This window comes from Passer domesticus, chromosome 14, assembly GCF_036417665.1.
Source record: "Passer domesticus isolate bPasDom1 chromosome 14, bPasDom1.hap1, whole genome shotgun sequence".
NCBI classification, from domain to species: domain Eukaryota; kingdom Metazoa; phylum Chordata; class Aves; order Passeriformes; family Passeridae; genus Passer; species Passer domesticus.
In genome coordinates, this window is record NC_087487.1 from 358,574 (window position 1) to 384,275 (window position 25,702).

The following is a 25,702-nucleotide window of genomic DNA, read 5'->3' on the forward strand; positions in this document are numbered from 1 at the left end:
CTCTACAAGACCTGTTTTACATCAGTGATTCCCTATTACTTTGCAGGAGTTACTGCATTATTTATTAGTTAAAAAGGTACTGTTACGTAATCCCATCAAATGTACTTTTAATATTAAGCAATGAAGAGAAAGGTACAATGACAGAACAATGCACAATTTAACATCAAGCATTTTTCTGACTATTAATAATTATCCTTTACTTTTTTAGTAACCACATTTAACTCTTCATCCTCTTCTGAGCCAAACATTTCACCAGGGCTATGAGCAATTCCACTCTCGCTATTTTTGTAAGATCTTTTTTTATAATGCAGTGCCTAGGACAAGACCCAACATCCAGCATGAGGCTATGCTATTTATCTAGGGCTTATTCTTAACTACTTTTCCACAATGCAGGATAATTTTGGATCATTACAGAAAATGGGAATTTATATATTAAATACCTCAATTAACTGTGTTTTGATTTTACTGACTTCTCTTTTTCCAGCAGACTTTGCTAACATTGGTATGCCTTGCTGTTGTCATGGCAATGAAAGGAGTCTGTATGGTTTGGGATGTGACTCAGAAAAAAATTTATACAGAAATGGGCCAACAATTACAACAAAGGACATTAAATGTTTCTGTGCCACCAGTTAATAAATGGTCAATGGAAAAAAAAGAGAAATATCCCAAATCTGAACAAATGATACTGAACAAAACTTGATTGGATAGAAGACACCAAATTATTGCTTGTGACCCTCTGTTGCATTTAGGTCTCTATGTATAGCTTTATCACCCCAAGAGTAATTAAAATCACAGTGATCTGCCTGGGCAGTTACTTAACCACAACAGAATCCATATTTGCTCATTCTAAACTCTAAGAATGTAACCCAGAAGTTACATTCTTAGAGTTTAGAAATATTAAGAGTCTTCTATTGTGGGCTTATCCCAATAAAAACCAGTCTCAAAGCCATCATCTCTGTGAAGGCTCATTCAAAGGCAAGGATCTTCTCATGGCTCACAATTTACATGAGGCAAAAGGGAGGTGAGTTTGCCAATTAAAAGATGAGGAAAGGAGCTTGTGGCAGTCACTGAGGAGGTGTGGACAGAGCAGTTGCAGGCACTAAAAAACATGACTAAAGCCAACCTACACCAATCTATGAAATGCATGGAAAAATTATTTTTAACTAGACATTCACCGATGTCTTCCATATGTTACTCGTGACAACACTGGCTCTTTTCCTGTGGATTCAAGGTATGTGAGGGGAGCTGTTATTAGATAATTTGCCTGGGCAGGGATGCCAAATACGAAGGCATTGAAATATATGCATTTGTGTCATCCCTTAATTTCATCTTCTGACTCATGTTCTGGAGTGACAGTTCCTCTGCCTGGCACTTCCTGTTCATATCAAGTTGAGCCATACTAAGTGTTATTTATTAGAAAGCAATCTAAAGCCACATCCACAAGGCCAGCTGGCTCTTACCCCAGTACAAATCATCAGTGCCACATAATCAGCAGTTTCAGAGCTCAGGATTGCAGGTAGTTGTGTCACTTCTTTTCTTCTACTCTTCGACTCAACTGTGAAATCTGCATTTCACAGTTGAGTAGGAACCAGTCTGAAGTAACCTCAAATTTAAGATCTAGCTCAATCCATGGCCATCTCTCCCTTTCTTTAGCTAGCTGGTAACTTTTTCCAACTGTTTTGCTCAGCCTAGCTTTGTATCAAGGTTCTACACCTCACAAATGTCCTTGGCCAAGTCAAGACAGGAAACATTACAGTGAACCACTGGGGAAAAGGCCTGGGAATCAAGAGGGGTTTGCACTGGAAGACAATGAATGATAATATACTGGGGAAATTAAAATAATTATATATGAGCAACGAAGTAACAACTGAATTCATACACAAGACTTAATTCCAAACTAATCTATGCATGGGTATATGGGTATGAAACATTTTGAGCATATGTGGCAAGCAGGTTACTAGGACTTCAAGAGGATTAGTAATTCTCATCACCTCAATATGGTTGCATCCAGTGCACAGCTACAGTGCAGTTTAAACATTGTGTCAAAATAATACCTATATGCATAAAAGTAATGGAGAGTACTAATCAACAAAAGAGAATGGCCAATGGTCAAAGTACCATTCATAGGATTGCCCTTCCTAGCTGTGTTCTTATGGGTTATTCACAATTCCTCTGGGGTCTCATGACTGAATTTTGGTGCTCTGCTTTAAAAACCCCTGTTGCATAACCCTGTAGTGTGTCTCCACTTCTCATGTTTTTAGCAATACAGTCGGGAAAAGAAAAGTGCCTGTCACAATTGCTTTCCCCTCCTACACCCTGTAGTCTTTCCTACTCAGTGAGCCAGACCTTTGAATGGAAGCAAGGAAAAAAGGTAGCACAGTGCTCTAACAATCTCTTTGCGCTTACGACTGGAGACTCCCCGTCCCTTTGCATTTCAAGTGGAGAGGTTATCCAGCTTCCATGGCCCTAGAGCAGCAGGAGCAAACAGACCAGTTGCTCTTGGCAGGACACGGGGGGATGGACCCAAGCTCTGCCAAATACAGCATGCAAGAGCTGTGTGCATCCCCAGCAACCTCAGAGCCCTCCCAAAGGGGAGCACCCGCAGGGTTGCACCAGTTAATATTCACAGAGAGTTGCATAATATCAAACTGGGCTCAGTAGCAAAGGAACACTTGAGCTGTTTCAAGCACGCACCATTCTAGTTTCTTCAATGGAATCTAAGACAGGTGAAAAGTTTAGGAAATTAAAGACTAAACTTTATGCAATTCACAAGCACAGCATTGATCCATTCCCCATTTCTGTAACCAGAAAAAAAGCCTTTATTTAGAGGGCTTCAGTTAAGCAAAAAGCTTCAGGTTTTTTTCACTGAGGCCCTCTGACCCAGACTAAATTCCCTTCCTCCTTATTTCTCTCTGAAGTAAGTTATACGTCTAAGTACTGGCACAGACCTGCTTTCAAATTACCCTAATCTTTCTGCACAAATGCAAAATATTATTATCCTTTACCACGTTTTTTCAATGCAATATCCTATGCATCATTTCTTTCATCAAGAATTTAATTTTGAAAGTCAGAATATACAATAATTTCATAAAAGGCATTAACAAATATTAAACCTAGGAAAAGCATTTTTTTTTTATAATTGTGAGTTGGGGTTTTTTGCAGAATACAAATGTATAAAGATAAGAGCTGTCCTCAAAATTAGCAACATTCCAAGATCATGATTACGCACAGTACTCAGGTCATTGTGCCACATGAAACCTGAAGGCCTGAAAGATATTGAAAAACCTTTCTTCTGTACAGCATATTCAAATGCATTTTTAGCCTTTTCAGAAATAATTCATTTTTCCACATTATCTAGATCATTCATCAGAATAAACCAATAAAATTAAAACAAAAGATTTTCCAAAAAACCTTTTTAGGGAAAAAAACCCAAACTTACAACTCTATTTATGCCCCAGAATTCCTCTTTCTGAACTTGAGCTACAAAAGCAATTGATTTTTCTCTGAGTTTATCTTTCTTTTCAATTCTGACACCTATGTGTCTTCCTTGCTCATGTCCATTTCACCATTTCAGTACTTTTTCCTCCCTTTTCCTAACAGTTATTTGTCTAGCCCTCTAACTGCTGAGGTTTTTTACTGACTTTTCTTTGGCTTCTGTCAGTCCATTAACATTTTCCTAGTTTCTAACTCAAAGTGAATATTCCAGCTGTTGTCTGAAAGCTGTACAATGAGGAATTATTCTTGTGTTTTCATGAATCAATGACTACTCTGTAAGGCTAAAAGCAGTTTTTCCTCTTCCCATTGTTTTTACATTTCCTCTTGCATTCATTTTTTTTTTCCTGCAAACACCACAAGACATATAATACCCTCCCACACATTTCACTTTGAGATCTCATAGTATTTTTCAAAAAGAATCCTCTTTCCCTTAGATGAGGAGGGGGAAAATGTACAAATAGAATAGAGTTATCTCATCCCAATATGTCTAGCAGAGGCTGTGTTTCAGTTCAGCATGTTACCTAATATTCTCCTTTTACAAGAAAACGCCTGCTGATAGTGGTCTGTGTAGAAGGGGCTGGTAAAGTTCCAAACTGCTTCTTCCTGTCCCACACAGCTCCTTGGGCTGCTTTCACCACACCACCTGGCTGCTGCTGGGCAAGGAACGCTCCCACTCACAAGGGACACTCGGAAGTGTAAAGGTCACTTTCCAAATGAATACTGGAAAAAAAATCTTTCACTTGGAGTGCTATCATCATTTCAGAGAGGTCAAAATTAAGCCTAGTCAGATGGAGCAACTTCTCCAATAGCAGGGTTTAACCCAAAAGCCCAGAGCTCCTTCCACATGTATTCTGGATTTGTATGTGCCATGAAGTCCTGGACTTGACAGACAGAAGCACAGAGCATCCAACAGACATTTCCTCTTTGACATAGCTAATTCAGTCCCAAATCACCCAGAAAAGAGACAAGTTAAAACATTTATATCATGAAACACTAATAAACACTTCATCCAATTCCACAATGAGAATTATGAAAACAGGTAAGAGCTGATAAAACTGATTAAAAGAAAAAAAAAAGGAGGAAGTAAGAAAAGATCAAGGCAAACACACAAGAGACAATTAATTTAAAACCCCATCCTCCACCTACTTTTGAATTTTCTCCAAATGGACTATATCAAGCTCTACACAGATAGTGTTAAATCAATTTAATTACAGAATCACATGGAAAATAACATTTAAAACCTTTCACTCCTCTTCCCAAGAGTGAAGCCAAACTACTACCCAACACATCTTAGTAATTTTCTCCTTTTGTTTATTAAAAAAAAAAAGCCTGGAATTCCCCTAACAGAAAAAGAAAAACACAAAATAACCCCAAGTTTTGCTCTGAAATGGAAAGCAGTTCCATTATATAGAAATACTTGGCTAGATGAATAGAAAGCTCTGCCCTTTGCACAAAAAGGGCTGCAAAGAGCATCCTGTTTAACCAAGCTGGTGTCCTAAAGAACAGCCATCAACACATCCTCTGAGTAATTTGTATATTTAGGATGGGATGTAAGTTATCGTTATCTGAACTTTCTGGATCATTTTTTGAGTTAGCTTAGAAATTCTTTATGTTAGTTTTCTGCTTCCAGCTGAAGCACGCACCAAGTACCTACTCTCTGCTTTCACATTAGAGTTTGCCATATCAGTGTACACTTAGATACCTGCTGTGCCAGCCTTTCAGTGAAGAGAGGCTTTGGGATCTTTTTTGGTCTTGCTCTCACATCTGTACTTCAGTGAGGTTATCCAGTGCTGAGTACTGGTGCTAAGAACGAAGTCCATGCTATGGAATTAAACCTACTGATAAGACAGGTGCCAGAATGACTAATTTCAGCATGGTGACATGGGAACGAAAATAGGCATCTCTTTTCTGTTGCTGTGGGGTGTCATAGAATCAAAACTCCTATTGTATTGGAAGGACATGGTACCTGGACAATGCCTAAGGACAGTGGATTGGCCCACACCCACTGCCATCTCCTACACTTCCCCTAATGTTTGCTGCCCACACTGTCCAATACAGTGACCCTTTCCCACCTCTCCCAGCTCCTCCTCAGTGTCATTCCCCTGCTGCCCTCATTCACTACCCTTTCTCCCCTTTTTAAGAACATTTCCCAATTCATCTCTCTCTCATCAACATGTGAACATGTGACCCAGCCCCCCACACTGCAAGGCCAGCCAGTCTGCAAACACACTTTATTCTAGTTGGCCTCTGCTCAGTTCACACAACATGAGCAGGGCAGCAGCCGCTGCCTCGCACTGCCGCGAGGACACGTGTCCTTTAGCCTGGCATGGAGGAGCTCCAGTGGAACACTGTGATCTGGTGCTTGGAAAGGCAATGTGTCCCACGTCAGTGCTCATTCACGTCCTCAGGCAGAGGAAAAGCTCCAGCATTGGCTGAGTATAACTGAGAAGGTGGGGGAGGCATAGGTGTGAGACAGTTTGGTATTTCATTTTGTCTGCAATATTTTCAATTATGGGATTCTAACTGGCCCACCATCATTCACAAGCTTTCTGTCAGATGTATAGCCATACACAACAGAGAACAAACTATTTTAATACCTGGAAATGCCACTCCAAGAAATGTCCTTAGCTCTTCTTCCATGTAACAGGCATCTTAAGGAATTAAAACCAAAACCAATGTCATCCTTTCAATGCAGCAGTTGAATAAAACAATACAAATTAATATTATTGTTCATGTGCCACTGGATGAACAATTTTTAAAGTTCACAACTGAAGACAACAAAAAAACCTCAGTCATTTACTTTGGCCACAGTTTAGAAGCAATGCAACAGTCATGACTCAGCTAAACCAAAAGCAGCAAGGCAGTTGAAGCAACATGGACAACACCTTCTATTACATTGCACTTTTCATGTAAGGGTGTCCTCCTTGAATTAAAAGCTGAAATGCTACTGTGAAAACAAGGAATCAACACTACAGGAAGGTAATGCAGAAGTACCATTCACAGCAGCAGCAGTTTGCATGAAAGTAATTTGGGACATATAGATTGAGAATGCTGAGAGGAAACCCCTGCTCAGGATTTGAAAGAGAAGGTGGCCTGAAGAAACATTGCTGGGTCTTGCCTCCAGATTTCAAAGGACAAAGTATTAAGTTGAAAACTTTTATAAATATATACTGGTACGATTAGTGAAAGAGAGAGTGATCGCTTACACCAGGCCTTTCCAAAAGCAGAAGTGTAGTCCTGGTGGCCTGGGCAAAAAGGAAGCTCCCTGACACAATACCCATCAATCCAGACTACTCTTGCTGGTTATCCATTACTGGTAACTTTTGGGCAGAAACCCCATGAGGACCTGTAGTGATGCTCTCCAGACCCCCTCTGCCAGGACCTCTGCACACAACCAGCCCTTAGGGTTTATCTTACAATCCCATGCCCTACCAGAGAATTATGGGGATGAAACTGTACCAGAGCTGGGCACTGGAGAAGAGATTAGGCTGTCAAGCACATGGAGCAGGAAGACAATTAGGCAAAACAATAGTGAAATAACAGGGAGGGCAGGTATATGCCTGTCCATCTTTCCACACACTGATGTGGGACATTTGAATTTTCAAACCAAACTTCATTCCGTTCCAGGCTGCTCTAACATGCCCCAGGATCCACAGCCATGCCTACACTGAGGCAGGACAGATAGAAAGCCTACAGCATTGAAAATAGTACAGATATGGGCTCTTCCTTTGAAGCAGGCCACTGAGAAGGATTTTCAGGTTTTGCACAGACAGGAATGCTTAGATCTAAATAGAGAGAGAGTGCAGCATAGGTCAAAGTTCCTTCAGAAGAGCATTTGGTAGACATGCGTAACCCTGTCCTCCAGAGAGCTCAGGGTCAGACTTTTAATTCAATTCTCGATGTTCTCCTCTATCTGAAAATAATGGTTTTTACAGCATGAGAAATCAGGCTGCGCTGCACAATAGTTTGACATAGGAACATGACCTGGGAGAAGGACTGCAGGCCAATATAGGACAGGAAACGAAGGACAGCCATTGGATCCCAGCGGAGCGCAGCTCATGCATGCCAGAAGCAATTAGTGCCATGGGAAACAGGCCAGCCTGCCACGGTCAGCAGCCATCCCTGCTCAACAGCTACAGGGCATCTGCACTGCAGCTTGACACGGTGCCAACCATGGGGCACCTCCAAACACACAATGTCACTCCACATTTTGGGATACTGGGAGAGAACAAAAAAATACCACCTAGCAAATGCTCAGCAACTTCTCGCAGTAGTGAGTCATCATTTCTGTATCTTCATGATGAAGTGACCAGATGTTTAACTCCCTTCAAGTTACAGTTCAGTAAGAAGTTAAGGTTTTAGCCCTATATTTAAAAATAAGCATGAATCTAGTCTTTTCATAAACATGTTCGATTTTTGTGAGCAAGAACCCATGTGACAAAACAAGTCAAGTTAATCAGTGTCTTGCTAAGCCTTAGAGGACTTTTCACACCATTCTGAAAGCTTCCCACAACTAAACAGTGCTCAGACACCACGTACAAACATGGTAAGGGATTTTAAACAGAATATTGTAACAAATTTGCTAGTTTCTTTTATGTGTTAATTAGCTACATCATTTGAAGACCACAAACATTTTTATTGCAATATATCTCAATTCTGCTGATCTTTAGCATTTGGATCAGAAGAGATCTTGGCTAATGTTTTATAGCTCTACACATAATTTTCTCTGAAGTCACTGCCCTCAAAATCACTGTCCTATTTACATTTTTACTGAACAAAATTCAAAAGTAAACAATGTGTCACTTCCAAAGTACTTAAGACTTAACATGTGCTCGGGTGAAAACCACAAGTCTGGTATGAACTGTACTGCCTGAAAACAGTTTCACTAACATGCTATTTTAACAGAGCATAGGAAAGCTGCAGTAGTCATTAGAAAAAAAAATGGTCAGGAGAGAAAAATCTTTACTTCATGCAATTAGAATGATACTAGGACATTAACATGACCTTTCTTTTGGCTGGCAATAGCTGTACATAGCCATTAAGTATAGGAAAAGTTTACTCTAGATAAACATTACAAAAGCTTGATTAAAAGCAGCTGCATAAAAATTGTTTTAAAAAGTACATAAGATTTTATAACTTTGCAATTTTTTTAAATTTGGTGGTTTCAGATTTTTTTTTTTAACAAAACTTCCGTGTAATCTTTTGTTCCCTTTTTCTCTAGGGAGTTGTTAAGCAAAGCTGCTACAAGTACAAAAAAGCATAAGAGGCTGAGTGGGGTAAGGGGAAACCTGTGCAAAAGAGCATTTAAACATTCTTAGCTTTCCTTTGCTACCAAATAAAATGTCTTAACTTGATAACGAATGAGCACTAGTGTTGATTCAATACAAAAAACTAGCTTTTCAACTGATTCTTAGACTGAATGACAATGACAATGTTGGAAGTTCATTTTGCTCAATTTCTCTAGAGTTTCTTCTGAGAAGAAGAAATATATTCTGACAGAGAGCTGTAGAATTTTTTTGCCTTAAACTAAGCAAGTCACACTTTTTGGTTCCCAAGCAGATTTTTCTTGATTTTCTTAATTATTTTTCTTAATTACTGCACAGTACCTTGCAGCTTTAAATTTAATTCGTTTCAAAGCAGACTGAGATAGACACTGGTCCTTACCAAAGCCAAGAGAAATAACATTTCAGCTACCTCTTAATAATACTTACTATACAATGGTTTAATTGAACTCCCTACCAATTTTGATTTATTTTTTTTTTAATTTTATCAACTGCTTTGTCAGTCTTAAATTCAGGTGCAGAGATTCAATACCCAAAACACCTTTCAGACCCCACTCTCAGGTCCTGGCACAGGTGTAATGCATAACATGGCAGGCATTGCCATGTGAGGTGCATTTAATTGAATCAGAACCATCTGTGCTGCTCACAAGCAGTGGAGAGAAATGGAATCAGACTGATTTAGTCATTTAAGGGCATGCATTCTATCAGCTGGCCAGGAAACCCCTACTGAGCTCATTCGATGCTCAGGTAGGAGACATGAACAAAGATACTAGAATACCTGTTTTGAAAGGTGCCTTTTGGTCCCACAAAACACAACTTTTTTCTGGAGGAAAATTTGTTTGCTGAAGGTTTAGAAGAGGGACCTTCACTGATTCTTCCACTAGGGAGTGGAAAAGAATCTAATTCTTTTCACAAATGAAAAGTTCTCTGGGTGCAGAGTCAGGAACGTAGGCCAAACCATGTGGGGACTGCTTGAGAAGTCTCCTTTAGTCACCCTTCCGGAGCCCAAAGGATTCCCTTCATCAGCCCTGTTACCTGGTGGCACTGGGAATCCCCTATTCCTGTCAGTGCCATTTGGAGTGGTAGGAGTTTTATTACTCAGGGTGTTGCTTCTGGGCTACATTTTGTGGAAGTGACAACAGAAGGATAAGGAAATGTTACATCCACCACAGCCTCAGGAGAGTATCTACCACATGCAGATAAGTAACACCTTGCAGATAAGAAGTACCCTGTCAGCAGCCTCCCCCTTAACCGTACATTGGGTATCTGTTAGAATAGAAGGTGTCTCCCTAATAATCACCACTCACACAAAAAGCATCAGGTCGCTTCAGCTACATGCAGTGGATCACTTACCGGAGATCCAGAGAGCAGCTCCTGAACAGCTACCAGCAACCCCCAGAATTTGGCCCTCTGATTTTTCAGCGCATTTTCTAAGAAGCTCTAATGCTCACAAAAACACTAATAGGGACAGGTCAGTCCTGTTCCTTGCTAAAATTCACCTCCTTGACTGCTGACCTGTGTCTCCCAAAATAGCACTATGGTGTCAGAATCTTTCCAAGTTTCTGCAGATCCTGCAGATTTACTAAAGACTAGGCACCCCTTTTATATGAGCAGTAACAACAGCAACAAAGGGAGAGACAGACTCTTCAGATCACAGCAGGTAGTAAGTATTTAAATTAATTTCAATTACAGAAATTGCTTGAAGCTATTGCAGGTTTTGTCATGAAGACCACGTCCCAGACTTGCGGGCAGCATTGCCATTTTTGTCACATTCAGGTATTGTTGTGCTTTTATTTTGGTTTAAGTTGACAGAATAAATTTTTATTGCCCTCTTCTGTTAATAAGAGTGTTGGGAACTCCCCATGTGTGGAGACACGAGGCTTGACTCCATTTTCAGAATGGAAAATTATTATTATTTATGATATATATTATATTAAAATACTACATAAAAACTATACTAAAAGAACAGAGAGAAAAGATCATCAGAAGTTTAGAAAGAACAAGAATAGAATAGAATGCATAACAAAATCTTGTGACTGCTCACAGCCTCGGCACAGGTGGCTGTGACTGGTCATCAATTGAAAACAATCCACATGGACCAATGGAAGATGCACCTGTTGCATTCCACAGCAGCAGATAGCTACTGTTTACATTTCTTTCCTGAGGCCCTCAGCTCCTTCAGGAGGGAAAAATCCTAACAAAGGATTTTTCATTAAATATCATAGCTACATAAGAGTTTTCTAGCAGCAGACAGTTTCAGTGGTGTGAAACCCTGCTTGGTCTACCTTTAAAACTATTCATAAATTACTTGCATAGATAGTTCTAAAGACACATGGACTTGCTATGACATCCGGTGGTGAAAAAGCCTCTATTTCCCCACAGGGCTTTTTGGCCCATGTAACTGTTACTTATCATGTAACTGAACTTACCAAAAATGAAACCCCATCTGAAAACTCCATTACGTTTTACTTTACTCAGTGGAGCCAAAGCCATTAAACAGAATAAATGTTCATCATCATCATCGGGGAAAAAAAATTTCTCAGTTCCATTTCTAACAGTCCGTAGCCTGTTGATTTGCAAAACAAACAGAATGAACATCTGGAATTCTGGAATTCTTTTAAAAGAAACAGTCAGTGCTCCTTGAAATGAAAAATCTGAGTGAAAGTACAGTTTGGGGTCAGGACAACGAGGCAAGAAATCTGCATCAAAAGACAGTAAGAAAGGAACCCACAAACTCCTGCAAACATACTCCCTTGTTTGACAATTTAGAAAGGTGTACTAGCACATTTATTTTCATTCTGTTCTCTAGAGATTTTGTTCAGAGGTCTTTCCCTTCCACATACTGTTACTGAAGTTCACTGCTGTTTCTGAAGTGATTTAAACTCCACCTCCCCTGTCACATCTGCCCCAAACTATACTTTCCTACGTAGAATATATGCTTTGAACCTACGTTTTCTGCCTCCTCAGCCCTTATGATGCAAAAGCAAACTTTTCATTTTCATGAAAACCACATCATTTTTTTCCACAGTATTTTATGAAAAGCGAAAGCTGGCAGACTTTCCTTAGGAACATATGGATCACATTGATAAGGCTATCTCAAGCACTTAGTCTGTAATATGGTATGCAGTCTGTGCCATCTTAGGTGCACCCCACCCATGTTTGGCAGGCTCTAAGAACTCTTCCAATAAAAACAGCAACTTTGATATGTGCCAATGTTCAAAACCCATGGTGTGACTCTACAATTATTAATCAGCATATCCAACAAACTGCCTGTCCTCTGAAGCACATTCAATCCCTACAAAAAAGACACTGAAGGGCAGGGACCTACTACACCAAGTTAAAATAAACATCTACAGGTGCTTTTCCCCACCCTTAAAAAAAAATTAAAAAGCTTTTCAAGTGCTTTTCAAATCCTCATCAGAGCCCACAAATCATTCTACACATAATAGAAAAACACTTCTGTAATTACTAATGGGCCCTAGAATAAAAAAAGCATACCTGAAACCTAACTCCTCTTTCAAGGCTTTTTTCCTTCAGTGCTGTAATGGACCGTGGAAAAGTGTCTACCTCTGGAGGCAGCCCTGAACTGTCACGTGGAGCCAGGCACCAAGCTCCTCCTGTGCAGATAGCCAAGTCCTTCAACACAGCGACCAGAGGTGCTGCAGCTTCTCTCTCACTCCCTCTCTGCAAGGGAGGTTGTTCAGCACACAGGGAGTGAGCATTTGTCACTACCTTGGTGTTGAGGGCTCTCAGCTGAGAAGGGGTGAGACCTCTGGTAGCAACAAGACACACAAGGACCATTTCTGTATTTTAGCTCAAATGCCTTAAGCACACACCATTGTATGAGACTAAATGGCCTCAGCTTTCAAAGCAAAACAAGGGGACAACACTCATTGGCTCTGAGCATTGAGACCGAGGAAATCACTTCTGGAATGGAGCTGCTACAGCTAACTATGAAAAGAAACTACAGGAAGGAAACAAGTGGCTTTTGCTCCAGAGAGCAGAGGCTTCTGAAGGACAGAAGTGGTTCAACTTCACTGTGTGCAACTGAGACATTTCTGTGTGCAGAAAATACAGCTGTCCCTCCTGAAAGCAGCACTACCCAGGTTCCTCTAACAGCAGTCTTAAAAATTCTATACCAACTGCAGCAAAAACTGAGGTCCTTGCAGCTCCACATACATGACTATTTTTACCTCTCCATCAGTAACACCAGGATACACTCCTCAAGAAAATCATAAATTGTCTTACATGCTCTAGAAAGCCCAAAACTAGAGATCTAAATAATTTTGTACAGTTTGCTCTGCTAACTGATCAGTCTTTTCATAACCATGGTTCCATTTACAATTGCATTAGAGTCTTAGTATAGACTCTGCATTAATAACTTTGGGAGATCATATATTCTCCTGTACATTATACTTTTTCCAACATTATGCATGTCAAATGGAATAGCACTACGAATTCAGTCCTTAGGACTAAAAAAACCCCAAAAACTCTAAATGTAGGTCAGTATTTGCGCAACAGCACAACCTTGGGCCACAAGTCACAAGTCTGTTAACCAGTTAGCCACAGGTCTGTCAACTTCTGACCCCTGGCAAGACACACCACGTTTGGTAATTGATCTGCCCCTACCAACTGGCTTTGAACCTACTTCAATTACACAGCCGCCTGCTTTATGTCATTCCAGATGTCCTACAGAGTCCTGCAGAATTTCTTCCTGGCAGAACAATAAAACTTCAGGAAAGGATTTGGAATCTCTAATTTGTTTATTTGCTCATAGGAGTACAAATCCAGGCATAGACACATGCTGTGCAGAGGACACTGCATATTTAAGTACTGGCTTGCATATTTATATAAGTTACTGGCAATTGGCTGCTGTGCCAGACTAGAAAAGCCATTCTTCCTGCTTTGATCCAGGTGCAGATGCAGGGAAACAGAGCACTAGATGACAGAGTAGCATTACATATTCCCAACTTTTCATCATCACGAGCTTTGAGTCATTCACATTTCAAAATCAGACTTCGCTGGTTGCAGACTTCTGAGGACTTAACTTTAGATGCTACAGCTTTTAGAGGCCCAGCATGAACTAAGACAATATTAAAGGCTCAGTATCAAGACCAAAACTCCATCCTTATGTTGTTTTCTCTTCAATTACACGGCTAGGACTAAACCAAAACCATTTCCTGTCCTTTGCTAGCTGAATGAGAGGCTCTAAGCTAAAAATTAGAAAGGCTTTTCCACACTTCAAAACAGTAAATCTAATTAAATTCAAATTTAATACCAACACATTACAGCATATTTTATGTATATAGAGTAAAAAGACTTAAAAGATAACTGAATTACCTAAGAGCTTCTTTTTTACCAAGTATTTATTATATTAAGACAATTCACATGCACACAAGATAGTTCAAACAATTATATTTAACAAAGCATTGTATGTAGCTCACAAGGTTCATCCCTGGGAAAAACATTTCAGGAAATACTGATGTGACACCATTTTTCTTAGGTTTTCTGTTGAGCGGATACATCCCACCCTAAAAAGGCTGTGACTGAGCACAGTTCCAAGTAGAACAGGAAAATGTCACACCTCTGAGATGGATGGCCACAAGTTGTAGCAAAATGCTATAAAAAGCTAATGCTCTGTGATAGTCTCTGCACCTACCCCTCAAAAATAACAGCAAACTACACCAGCGATGGCACTGCGAGGAGACTCTTGAGCAGCCTCTGCCACAAGGAGTTGCAGGTAGAACCCAGATCCGTGCTAAGGCTTCTGGATCACCCATGTTTCTGATATGGGGTACATTGTGTAAAGAGCATGGCCACACATCCCTGTGCAGACATCAGCCCCAGACCCACAGCCAGGTCAGCCATTCCTTCCCAACTTCTCAGACAGCCAAAGCCCATTCTCCACTGCATCAGGGCTCCCCAAGGCTTCTCCTTAACCCACCCTTCCCTCAGCAAAGTTACCATGACAAGGACCATGACTTCTTGTCGATCTGAAACCTTCACATTCTCAACTCATCAAGAGCTCTGCTTCAGGGCCAAACTTATGCCCCTGAGCCTCAGCAACACATCTGGTCACTCCAGCAAGGGTACAGGTCTGGCCATCCCCCACAAGCCTCCGATCCTTTGTGCCCCAGCTAGATGAAGTTTGCTGTAATATCACTTCATCAGGCTCGTGGTTCCCTGCCAGCCCTGCCCAGTAACAAAGTGCACCTGACCCTCTTTAACTCCTCTCACTGAAATTTACATGCTGAAAATTATGTATTACCTACCATCTGAGCACTAAAGTTGTTAAAGTCTGAGGTTTATGTGAAGACAGAGTAGACTCTTATGTGAGCAATACAGAATGTCACCCAGTTACAGTGATCATGTAGAAATGAGAGAGGGGAAAAGAAATGCCTCCGAGTTTTTTGATTCTCAAGTGAACATTGTTAAATATATTCCCTGCACATACAAATTCCTTGATTTACATACAAATATAGATAGGAACCTCTTATTAAAAGAAAGACCTCTTATTAAAAGAAAGAAGGAGCAAGCGAAAGTGAGACAGCACAGACCAGAGGTGAGGGCAGCAACCGAAGGGCTGCTGGGGTCGGCTGGGCTTACCTCGCTGCCGAGGGTGCGGGACATCGGTTCGAGCTGTGGAGACCTCGGTCCTGAGGGGCAAGCACGGTCTGTCGGGCCCATCAACCCCTCTCGGACCAAAAGGCGAGCCGGTGCCACGGCTCCGCAGCCCCAAAGCGGCCCTCCCGCCACCTGCGCCCCGAGCAGCCCACTCAGCCCCAGCGGGCCGTGGCTGCGGGGCAGGGACGGCACACTCGCGCCCCGGTGCCGCCGGGCCCGGCCCGCTCCCTCCCGCCGTCCTGAGGCGCTGCCGCTCCCGCCCGCGCGGGTTCCACGGCTGCGGCCAGGGGCCTCGCCTCAGGCCCCGGGCTCGGGCTGGGGGAAACACAGACACACACCCGTCCAGCTTTCCAACTTTTTATTAGCAAATAACAAATATCTCTGCTATTTTTGACAGTCTGTACTATTTCCAGGCATCAAAAAAAAAAAAATCTCAGTGTTTCTCCTAATAAAAATATATGTATATTAAAAAACATCACAACTAAAATAAGAGTAAAACTAACCAAATAGCCATACTTTAATAAAAATGCTCATGGGATTTTTGTGGGGTTTTTTACTGTGCTTTTTCCATTTTTTTCCGAGGCTATTACTTCATTTCTCTCCAGAAAACAGAATAATACACAGAAAATAGATTTTTATCTCCCAGCAAAGCAGATTCCATAAGACAAATTCTTTTAATGTTCCCTTTCATGCTGGTTTTTTTTGTTTTTGTTTTTGGGTTTGTTTTTGTTTTTTTTTTTTTTTTTTGTTTGTTTTTTTTTGTTTTTTTGTTTTTTGGCCCTTTACTGAAAGGAACCTGTAGGTTTTTGTTCAAAACCCACTGGTGGTGAATATCAGGTCAAGCCCCACACGGAGCAGGTGTCCTGCCAGTGCTGGAAGCAGCCTAGTTACACTGTGCCTCCCTGAGCTTCACCTCATGGAACAGACAGGGTGATGAACACAGAGAACACCACAGCTAGGAAAACACTCTAAAGCTTCCTAATGCATCACCAACATTAGTCCTGAGCACATGGATTCTACACTCACAGCATGCTCCTACCTGGAGCAGTTAGGGAAGAGTTTGCACGGACACGAGTGCTGCATGCTGTGGTTTCTGGGCAATGAAGTTGCTTGGGAGCCATGTGCAGTGAGTGAGTGCCAGAGAGAAAGGCCTGGCCTTAGCTCACCTGGGCACAAAGATGACTGAAGACTCAACAGTGAGCTGTCTGTACTGTCTTTGTTAAAACACCACCTCACATCTTTATAAAGGTGGAATTAATAAGCCAGATCTTCACACAGCCTTGCACTCTGTCTGCCTTTCTGCTGAGTCCTCTTTCTCAATAGTTGCTAGGATTTTACATGAGAATAACCCCATCTCCATGACAGCACAATCCTGATCCAACAACCTAACGCATATTTTAACCAGGGCTTAATTTTCAGAAGTGTAATTTACATACACATTCCACAATCTCAAATTTGGAAAACAAAGGTGTTTTTAAAGTCCAGAAATTCAGAAAAGTACCACTGACTTGGAGTCTGTTTGGTTTTCCACATCCTTGGGTAACCAGGAAGCAAAATTTGGTAGTTAAGCTGGACAGCTTTTTATCCAAATATGTATTTTTAGTGTTCTGTTTATGAAAGATTCCCTCCAGACACTGCCATGGTTTAACCTCCGTTGGCAACTAGACCCCACTAAGCCCCTTGCTCACCTTTCCTTGGCCCTGGTGGGGAGGAGAATTGGAAAGCAATCCTCAGGGGTTACTCTGAGATAAAAAGTTTTGTAATTGGACTAAAGAAAAATTTAATAATAATAATAATTAACAATAATGGAAAGGAAAATAGAGGAATAAACCGCAGGAAAGACAAGTGATGCACAATACAACTGCTCACCACCCACAGACGAATGCCCAGCCCATCCCTGAGCAGTGACCTGTGGCTCCCAGCCAATTCAACCCAGTTTACATACAGAGCATGACATTCCATGGGCTGGAATATCCCTTTGACCATTTTGGGTCAGCTGTCCCTGCTATGGTCCCTCCCAGCTTTTTGTACATGTCCTCACCAGCAGAGCATGGGAAACTGAAAAGTCCAGACTTATGGTAAGCACTACTTAGCAACGACTAAAACATCAGCATATTATCATCAACATTATTCTCATACTGAATCTAAAAACACAGCACTGTACCAGCTACTAAGGAGAAAATTGACTCTATTCCAGCTGAAATGAGGATACACTGAAACTTCAGGTTTCCCTGTTACCTCTCCCTCTTAATACATACATTACTGTGACACTTTTTGAGGATTCTGTCTCAAGAATTGCACAGAAAGTTCAGAAATATACCTTTTAATTGAATATGAAGAGAAGCCCATGCCCTGCACCTCATCCCGTGACACAGGCTATGGCAGCACAAGATATAAAATAATAAGAAATTAAATAAGTAGTATAAAAATGCAGTGCCATATGTCCAGAAACATTCACTCTCCAGCTTCCACAATTCATATATCCACATTCTCTTTCCTTTCCTCCAACTTTCCCAGTCCAGGACCAACTCCACATCCCTCTCATACTCACTCCTCTCCACTGCTCTTTTCCTGCCACCCCCTCCTTCATTTTATGTTTCTTCCATCAAATCCTATGTTCTGCCTCTCTCCTCCAAAGCTTCTCATACATTTTCTTCCTTTCACAGAAGTAATTTCTTATCAACTGCATTTTAGTCTCCAACTAAGCAAGGATACAAAGTTACAAATATATGTAGCATATTTTTATTTCTTTCTTAGAAACTGGAAGCCATCAAAATTAACCTGATACTAGTTTTCAACACCTTCTGCTCTAAAACTTCAGTCTAGAGGTGACAAGTGTAAAGCCAAACAAATTCAGTTTCCTCATCCATCTATAGTTGTTTCTAATAGACTTGCTTTCTGATTTTTAATTCATTAAATGGCAAAATAAATAGGAACTTCTAACAGTAAATACATTCTATGAAAAAAATACCCTAGTCTATGCACATTTTTTGGTACCAATTGAACAATACTGGCTTAGAAACTAATATATTTTAAATGATGCAACTTCACTGTGCAAAGATATTACATCAATATCAAAGTGCTTATTTCCTCAATTTTGGATACAACTCCCTGAATAAAATACAGATGTCTGCAGTCTGGGTTACATGTAAACTGCACCTATACAAATAGGTGTTAAAGAGTCTCCAATTTGCTAAATAATATTGACAACAATAACGAAGTCTAATAAAGACTATTTCTTCACATCCTTTAGGTTTATAAATGCCTTTTTTTTGGTGAGGCATCCTGTCATCATTCCATGGAAATGTTTTATTTGGGTGCATGTAAATCACTACAGAATTTTTTTCTCTTTTTCCTCCAAAAATTGCCTTGGCCTACCTCAGTGCCACAGTCAATTGCACTCACAATGAAGGTTGTGCTAATCCTCAGGCAGAGAACATGGCCAGAGCACAGTTCTTGTTGCATTTCAGATCTATTTACTGCCAGGTTCACAAAATCAAGGTTATGATATGTAATGACATTGTGATCTGCTCTTCAGTGGCAGCAATAACAGAGTACTGCACACAGCTAACAAAACCTATCAGATACCTGCCATCAAATATTTATGCTATGAATAATTATAAAAATTGAATTTAAAGAAATTCCTTACGATTCACTAGCAATTTCCTGACTGAAATAATAATGCCCACAGTCTTAACCACTATGCAGAATGTGAATTACTCTGCAGTAAAGATTGTCAGTAGAAACCCTACACCCTGAGTGCAGCTGACATCAGTATCACTGAAACATTCAATATATAAAAGCACTCCAACTGGTGCTTGTGCTGTAGCATTTCCCTGGGAATCTCGATTCCCAATTTTGTAAAATGCTTAGTAGGCATTTAAGACCATCATCCAATTGTTGGGGTAGTTTGAGAAGCAAGAAGCATCATACCAAGGACTCAGACAAGAAGTCCAAGTCTGCTGCCTTCAGCAAGGATGAAAGTTTCCTGTCTCCTGCCCATGGAATTCTCATCCCATTATGATATGCTGCTTCTCCTCGGAAGAGGGGCTTTTCTTTGTGAAAGATCCTCGCTGTCACTTGCACAGTCTCTCTGAAATAGAAAGGCCACAAAGTCTCTCACGTAAATGAGTTACCATGCTCTTAAACATGCTGTTCCAATATTATCATTATCATCTACTGAGAAGAACAGAGCTAATAGAGCCCTTAAAGTTTCACTTCAGAAGGTCACAGGCAGTGCCAGGGTACCCCACCCTCCATCACAGATGTGGGCACAAGAGCAGTGAGCTCTCCTGCAATTGCTCAGATCTCAGTCACACCCCATGGTCACTGCCTGTGATCCAGACATCATCTGCAGGCTTCTTGCTGCTCCTTTACACAATAATGTGCTTAGCCCCTAGAAGGTCTATCAAGTCACTGGCCCTCCCTGCACAAGAGTCCTGTCACAGTAACAGGACACACAGCATCATTAAAGACGCAAATGATGCCATGGTCCCCTCTGGTTTCCCACTCCAAGCCACTGCTGTGCTGTTGGGCTGTGCATCCACGTAAGGACAGCAAAAATGACTGCACAGTAAGACCGATTCTTCTGTTCTTCCCGTGTGAGGAATGCACCTACCAAATTCTCATCTTGTGTCAGCACCTTCTTCACCAGAGAGCGCTGTAAGTGGTTGCACAGTGAAACAATGCGGTAAGAAAGCTGTGCAGAGAGGGAGGAAAACCAATTCGATCACACATACCCAGTGCAGACATATCCAAACACATTTCATTCATTTACTGCCTATTATTATAATTTTACATTCAAGCCCTATCTTGCCCTCTGATCCCATCAGGCTTGGGAAGCCACATGTGAGAAGCATTAAAGGCTCCTTGTCATACCTTCCATCGCGTTCTAGCATATTGCCTTCTGAAGTTTTCCATGTTAACAACAGATGATTTCCGAACCAAAGCCTGCTGCTTGTCCATGGGCTGGAAGATAAAAGAGCAATTTTATTCTTTCACTCCCTTTGGTGCATAAAATATGCAAGATACCTCATGTGCACTGGAGCTGGCTGAAAGAAAGCTGGGGAAGCTACAGATTCATACAGGTAAGAGCAGAAGAAAAAGAATTAAATCTAGCCCACTCTGGGCCTAGACAGGACTCTTTTGATCGCAAATTAAATCCTAAAACTAGTGGGTACTAAGGCTATGCCTACACTTTATAAAGTTGCTAAGGTGCTTCTCGTGCACACCTGACCCATCTCCATTTTCTCTGGATGACATCACTCTAATGAAATGGAACAAAGGTAGCTGTCATGTAGTATTAGTGATAAGGATACATGCTATCTCGAAAAACTTCAGCTTTGTCCTTTAACCATAGCCAGAGTATGAGAGCACAAGGCGTTGACACCCAGGTAATAAAATAATTGCAATATCTGACGATTGAAAAATAGGAATAAAGAAGAATATAGATCAGAATTCAGACATGTGCCTAGTGCTTTGGATGTCAACCTGGTGTTAAGCAACAGATGTTCCACAAATCCTGACACAGACCTTCTGAAAATGAAGCACATTTCAATTCCAAAAGTACTTAAAAATTTGCATAAACCTTAAAACCAAATCTGACAGATTGCAAGAAAGAAATGGTTCAAAACCAGATCGGACATGAGTGAAAGGAGAAAGGCCAGGAATCAGCCCTTCAAAGAGTATGGAGTGACAACCATTCCAGCCGTTCTGATCTGCGTATGTAGGAGGTGGATAACACAGAAATATTTGTACTGAACTGAACTGGAATGCAGCCAAGCCATGCACCTGAAACAGCAAGAGTACCAAAGGAGAATGGAAAACACATCAGCGAGGATTTAAACATCTTCTTCGGCAAAATAATTTTAAATGTTTGAGACAACAAATTCACTCTTTTCATAAAATGATGTAGGTTTAGCATTTTTGCAGGTATCTCAGCAACACTTCAAGGAGCCAAGATATCAGCTGGGTTCCCTTCTCATTTAGATGTACACACCATTTACATTCAACAGAACTGGGACAGTTAAGCATTAAATATAATTTCCTCAAGCTGAAAACAGCCAGCTTGATGCAACAGGCGAGCAGAAATCAACTTGAAGTGGAAAAACCGTCACTGGTTAAATGTCAGCTGTACAATCACTATGAAAAATTTCCCAGTGCCCAGTGCCCTTTCTCCCAAGAGAACCATTGCTGACTCTAAATAACTCACTTTATTGCTGACTGCTAATAACCGACTCTTCATGTTAAGTACCCTGCAACCCAGTGACCTTGTCATTCTCTCAAATCATCAGGATCTCTTCTCAAAAGCAGTGTGTGATTAGCCTCAAGGATGGAGTCACAACAACACTGCCCTCACCCAAACATGCTCAGGAACAAGGTGGCCTCATTTAATGTTCCTTCTCATCATGCCAGGGCATTTGTTCATAAAGAAAATCTATATGAACAAAGAATATGTGATCATGGCTGAGGGGAGGCAGACTCTCCTTCTTGAGAGTGGTTTCTGCAAATTCTAACTCCCATTAGGCTTTAAGTTACATTTTAGGAATTAAGGCTCTCTCCCCCTGACAATAAAATCCTGTGTTCCAGTTCTCCTGGACAGTTTTTAATGCGCCTTCCAGCTCAAAGGAACCTGCAGAAGCATTCTGAAACAATAAAAAAATGGACATATGCAAAATGCTCAATACTATTTGTCACAGTAGAGCCCAATTCTCTGCAGTCATCAGTGCCAGCTTGCCGGGGTCACATCCTGGCTATCTACACTATAGAAGCTTTTAAAAATTTCACATATTGTGCCAAGAACAACGTCACAGAGAGCACATACAGTCTCCATCCTCTTTCAAGTACAATGATGGGAGCAACAACACCCCAAGTGAGTAACTGTTTTCACAATTCTGAATTTGCATCAGCCTTTGCACGTCTTTGTGAGGACATGCCAGTAAATGGGTCCACTGTACTCTGCAAAAATTAGATGAGAGTATGCTTTTATCTTTTTATCTCAAAGTAGGAAACATTATTCTTAATCATGTTAGGAAGAACAACAATTCAGTTTATTTAGGTCATTAACTTCTCTGCAAAAGGAGGAGGGAGGGGGGCAGTGAAAGATAAACTGTAATACATACATGTAAAGATTCACTCTAACTGGACTTGAGCTATTAGCTCACTGATTCTTGTAGTTGCACAACAGTCACCATGCAGCAAATGCCCACAGAAACTTGGCGTCTTTTTCAGTCACTAACCATCAGGGAACAACTGCATCCTGCATAAATAACTATTTATTGTGTTCAAAAACAAGATTGGTACACCTGTGCATATTAATACAGTATAATCAAACTACTTCTTTTAAATACAAGACAGCAGGCCATGATTCAAGGTTGGGTTTTCTTTTACTTTTTTAAATCTAAGAAAAAAAAATCTTTATAGCAAGAACACTAGTCTCAAATGTCACACCACAGATTAAGTTAGTTGTAGCTTTGCAATATTCTTCACTGTAGAAAACAAACCAGACTACTATATTACTATTACTACTATCACTTAGTCTAAAATTGACATTTGCACTGCACAATTACACAGTCCTTTGATCATTACAAGTTCCCAATGGTGTTTTTGAATAAGAGTTCTTTGGTACAGGACAGGAAACTCAGCTGTCGATTAATCCTTTAGTTTAAAATTCACCTTACCTTTGATGGTAAAAGAGTTCACCCTGCACAACTGGCCTAAACACTAATCCTAACATTCTTCATTGGCAGCCATTTCACAGCGACTTTCCACACTACTAGCTAAATTACTACACCATTTGCTTTAATTTATAGATTTAACCTTTGCAAATATTTGTATCATAAGGTGTATAGAACTGCCTGCAGCAGGGCTATCCAACTGTTTCCTTCAGCCAACCAAAGATGCTATAAGGGGATTTTTTACTAGTTTCCAATACCCAGTTTCTAGTAAGTACAGACTGACTTATTCTTTATTCCACATTAAACTTATTCTTTATTCCACATTAATTACCTAGTAATCTTTAAAAACTTAAAAAATTTTAATACATGGTGCAGAATAAAATATAGGCAATACCAAAGGTTTTGGCTTTAGATGTGTCCATACCACTGAGATGATCTTGTTCCTGCAAGTTCAGACACCAAACACAGGGAAAAAACAAAACAACTTCGACACTGGAAGATTATAGCCTTGGTCAGCAGCTTGTGCAATACATCAGAACTTTAATTCCAGGTCATGTTTTTGTGAAGAATCTATGCACTGGAACCTTTTTAAACTGACGTACATTGAAACAAGCAACAAACCCTGCACTTAGCCTGATCTCAATGTTACTGATGGGATTCTGTCACATCAAGACTCAACCCTGCAAGGAATTCTTCACAGCAAGATCTATTTAACAGCTCCATTAGTGATTCATTAATATCTTTGTTGAAAACAGACTCAAAGTTTCCGTTCACACAGGCTTCATTTTCCAGTTGATAACTGCTCACTAGATCCTGTATCCACTTGATCTCCTCAGAAAGTTCCTGTCTGAGGGATTCATACTGGCTCTGCAGCTCAGCATATTTCCCGCACACGCCTGCAAGACTGGCGCCGACAGCCTCACTATCATCGTGCAAATGCCTTTTCAGGGACTCCATTTTACGGTACTCATACTTCAGCTGGGACAGCATGTGCCTCACACTTTCACTCTCTTCTTTATACCAAGCTTCTTTCTCATTATAAATGGAAAGCAGAGCATCCATGTCCTCCTGCAAGGAATCGTGGGATGCAGCCAAGGTGCTGAAACCCTGCTCCACACGGGAAATGTCCTCTACAACACGGGCAAAGCGCTCAAAGTTGATGTAGGTGTTGTTGGGGGGCATGCTCGAGTGGCACTTTATGGTGTACTCCCTCAGGCATTTCGTCTTCAGCTGCACGTTCTCCACCTTCTTGTTTTCCTGGACTTTGGTTTCATCTTTCAGCTGGTGAGTCATCAGGCAGAGGAACCAATATTACTGAACATTTACAAGACTGCAGCAATTCAAAAACTCTACACAAAGGATGCAGGGACAAATGGCTTCCACAATGCTGGGAGATTCTTTGCTTACAAAGATTTTCCTTCATGCATTCGATTAAAAGAAACAAACACCAAACACGTAAGCCCAGAACTGAATGTGACAAGTGATGTGCTTTCATTCCAATGTGATAAGTCCAAACAACATGGCTGCAATTTATTTTCATGCTAATTTTTAGCAATTAACAGTGTCAAAGCTATCAATATTTGTAGGAGGAAAACCAACAACCCTAATACCACTCCAACTAATGTTTTGTGCAATGCAAAGCAAAAACTGAATTTCAAAAATCCTCATTAGTCATGCTGAGACTACCTAAATGTATTTTCAGTAAGAGACTTATCCACATAAGCAAGCAATGTTTATGATGAAAAAATACATACAGACACACAAATGTAAGCAAATCAGAACACAGGGTACACAGCAGTTCCCTCTCCAGAGAAATTGTATTTTCTATATTGATTGCAGTCAACTCTCAATTCAAGAAAGCATGAAAGCCAACACACAGTATATGCCCATGCAAACAGAGAGGAATGGAAAAATGCAAAGCCCAGTCCAATATGGGATACTGTAATGTGCAATAAACATCAGAGCTTTGTTACTCTTTTTGAACATTATCATAATAAAGGAAGTAATTTGCAGAAATCCAAGGATTTGGTCAGACCCAAACAATTTTCTCCCCGTACATCTTTTTGAGTCACCCAGCATCACTTAGGGGGCAGTTTTCCATTTAACACACGAGTAAGAGTGAGAATATGATCTCTGCTTTGCTCATGGAAAAAAAAAAAAAAAAACAAGATCTTTTTCTTTATTCAGTCTTACCATTATCCATGGATGAGACAGAGCTTCCTGAATTGTAAGCCGCTTCCTAAAAAACAACAACACAAAAAAACCCCAAAGACTTGAATGATAAATACTTGGTACAGAAGTCCATTGACCCACACTCTTCTCAGGCTTCCTATGAAGCCTTTATCAGGATGATTCCAGGAAAAACCCTCAAATGTCAAGGTTATGTTTCTCCCCGAGGCACACTGCTTGTGTGCAGTTTAGTTACTGTTCTAAACCTCAGTAGGTAACTGTCCTTACTCCACATAACTTTAATTCTTATTTCATCAAAATCTGCCTGTAGTTTTGTGCACCCTTCCATAAAATTATACAACATTCCTTTGTTTTGTTCATCTGACATGCTTAGAAAATACATTCTTGCCATACACCTTTGATACATCTGTCTGAATCAACAGTAATTATACCAGA

At 40.6% G+C, this 25,702-nt stretch overlaps 1 protein-coding gene across 3 annotated transcripts in view; it reads right to left on the reverse strand.

The window, feature by feature from the left end:
- Positions 1–16,124: 16,124 nt before the first annotated feature.
- DAPK2 (death associated protein kinase 2) overlaps positions 16,125–25,702 on the reverse strand; it is a 40,887-nt gene continuing 31,309 nt past the window's right edge. For 2 of the 3 annotated variants that reach the window (XM_064388886.1, XM_064388885.1), the window contains exons 9-10: positions 25,271–25,316; positions 22,429–24,358 (exon numbers count right to left, since the gene is read on the reverse strand). In XM_064388886.1, the coding sequence (XP_064244956.1) occupies positions 23,723–24,358; positions 25,271–25,316 (682 nt within the window). In that variant the 3' untranslated portion in view covers positions 22,429–23,722. Of the gene's footprint in view, positions 19,495–20,019; positions 20,101–20,279; positions 20,370–22,428; positions 24,359–25,270; positions 25,317–25,702 lie in introns of those variants that run through there. The other variant, XM_064388887.1, reaches the window with a different exon arrangement.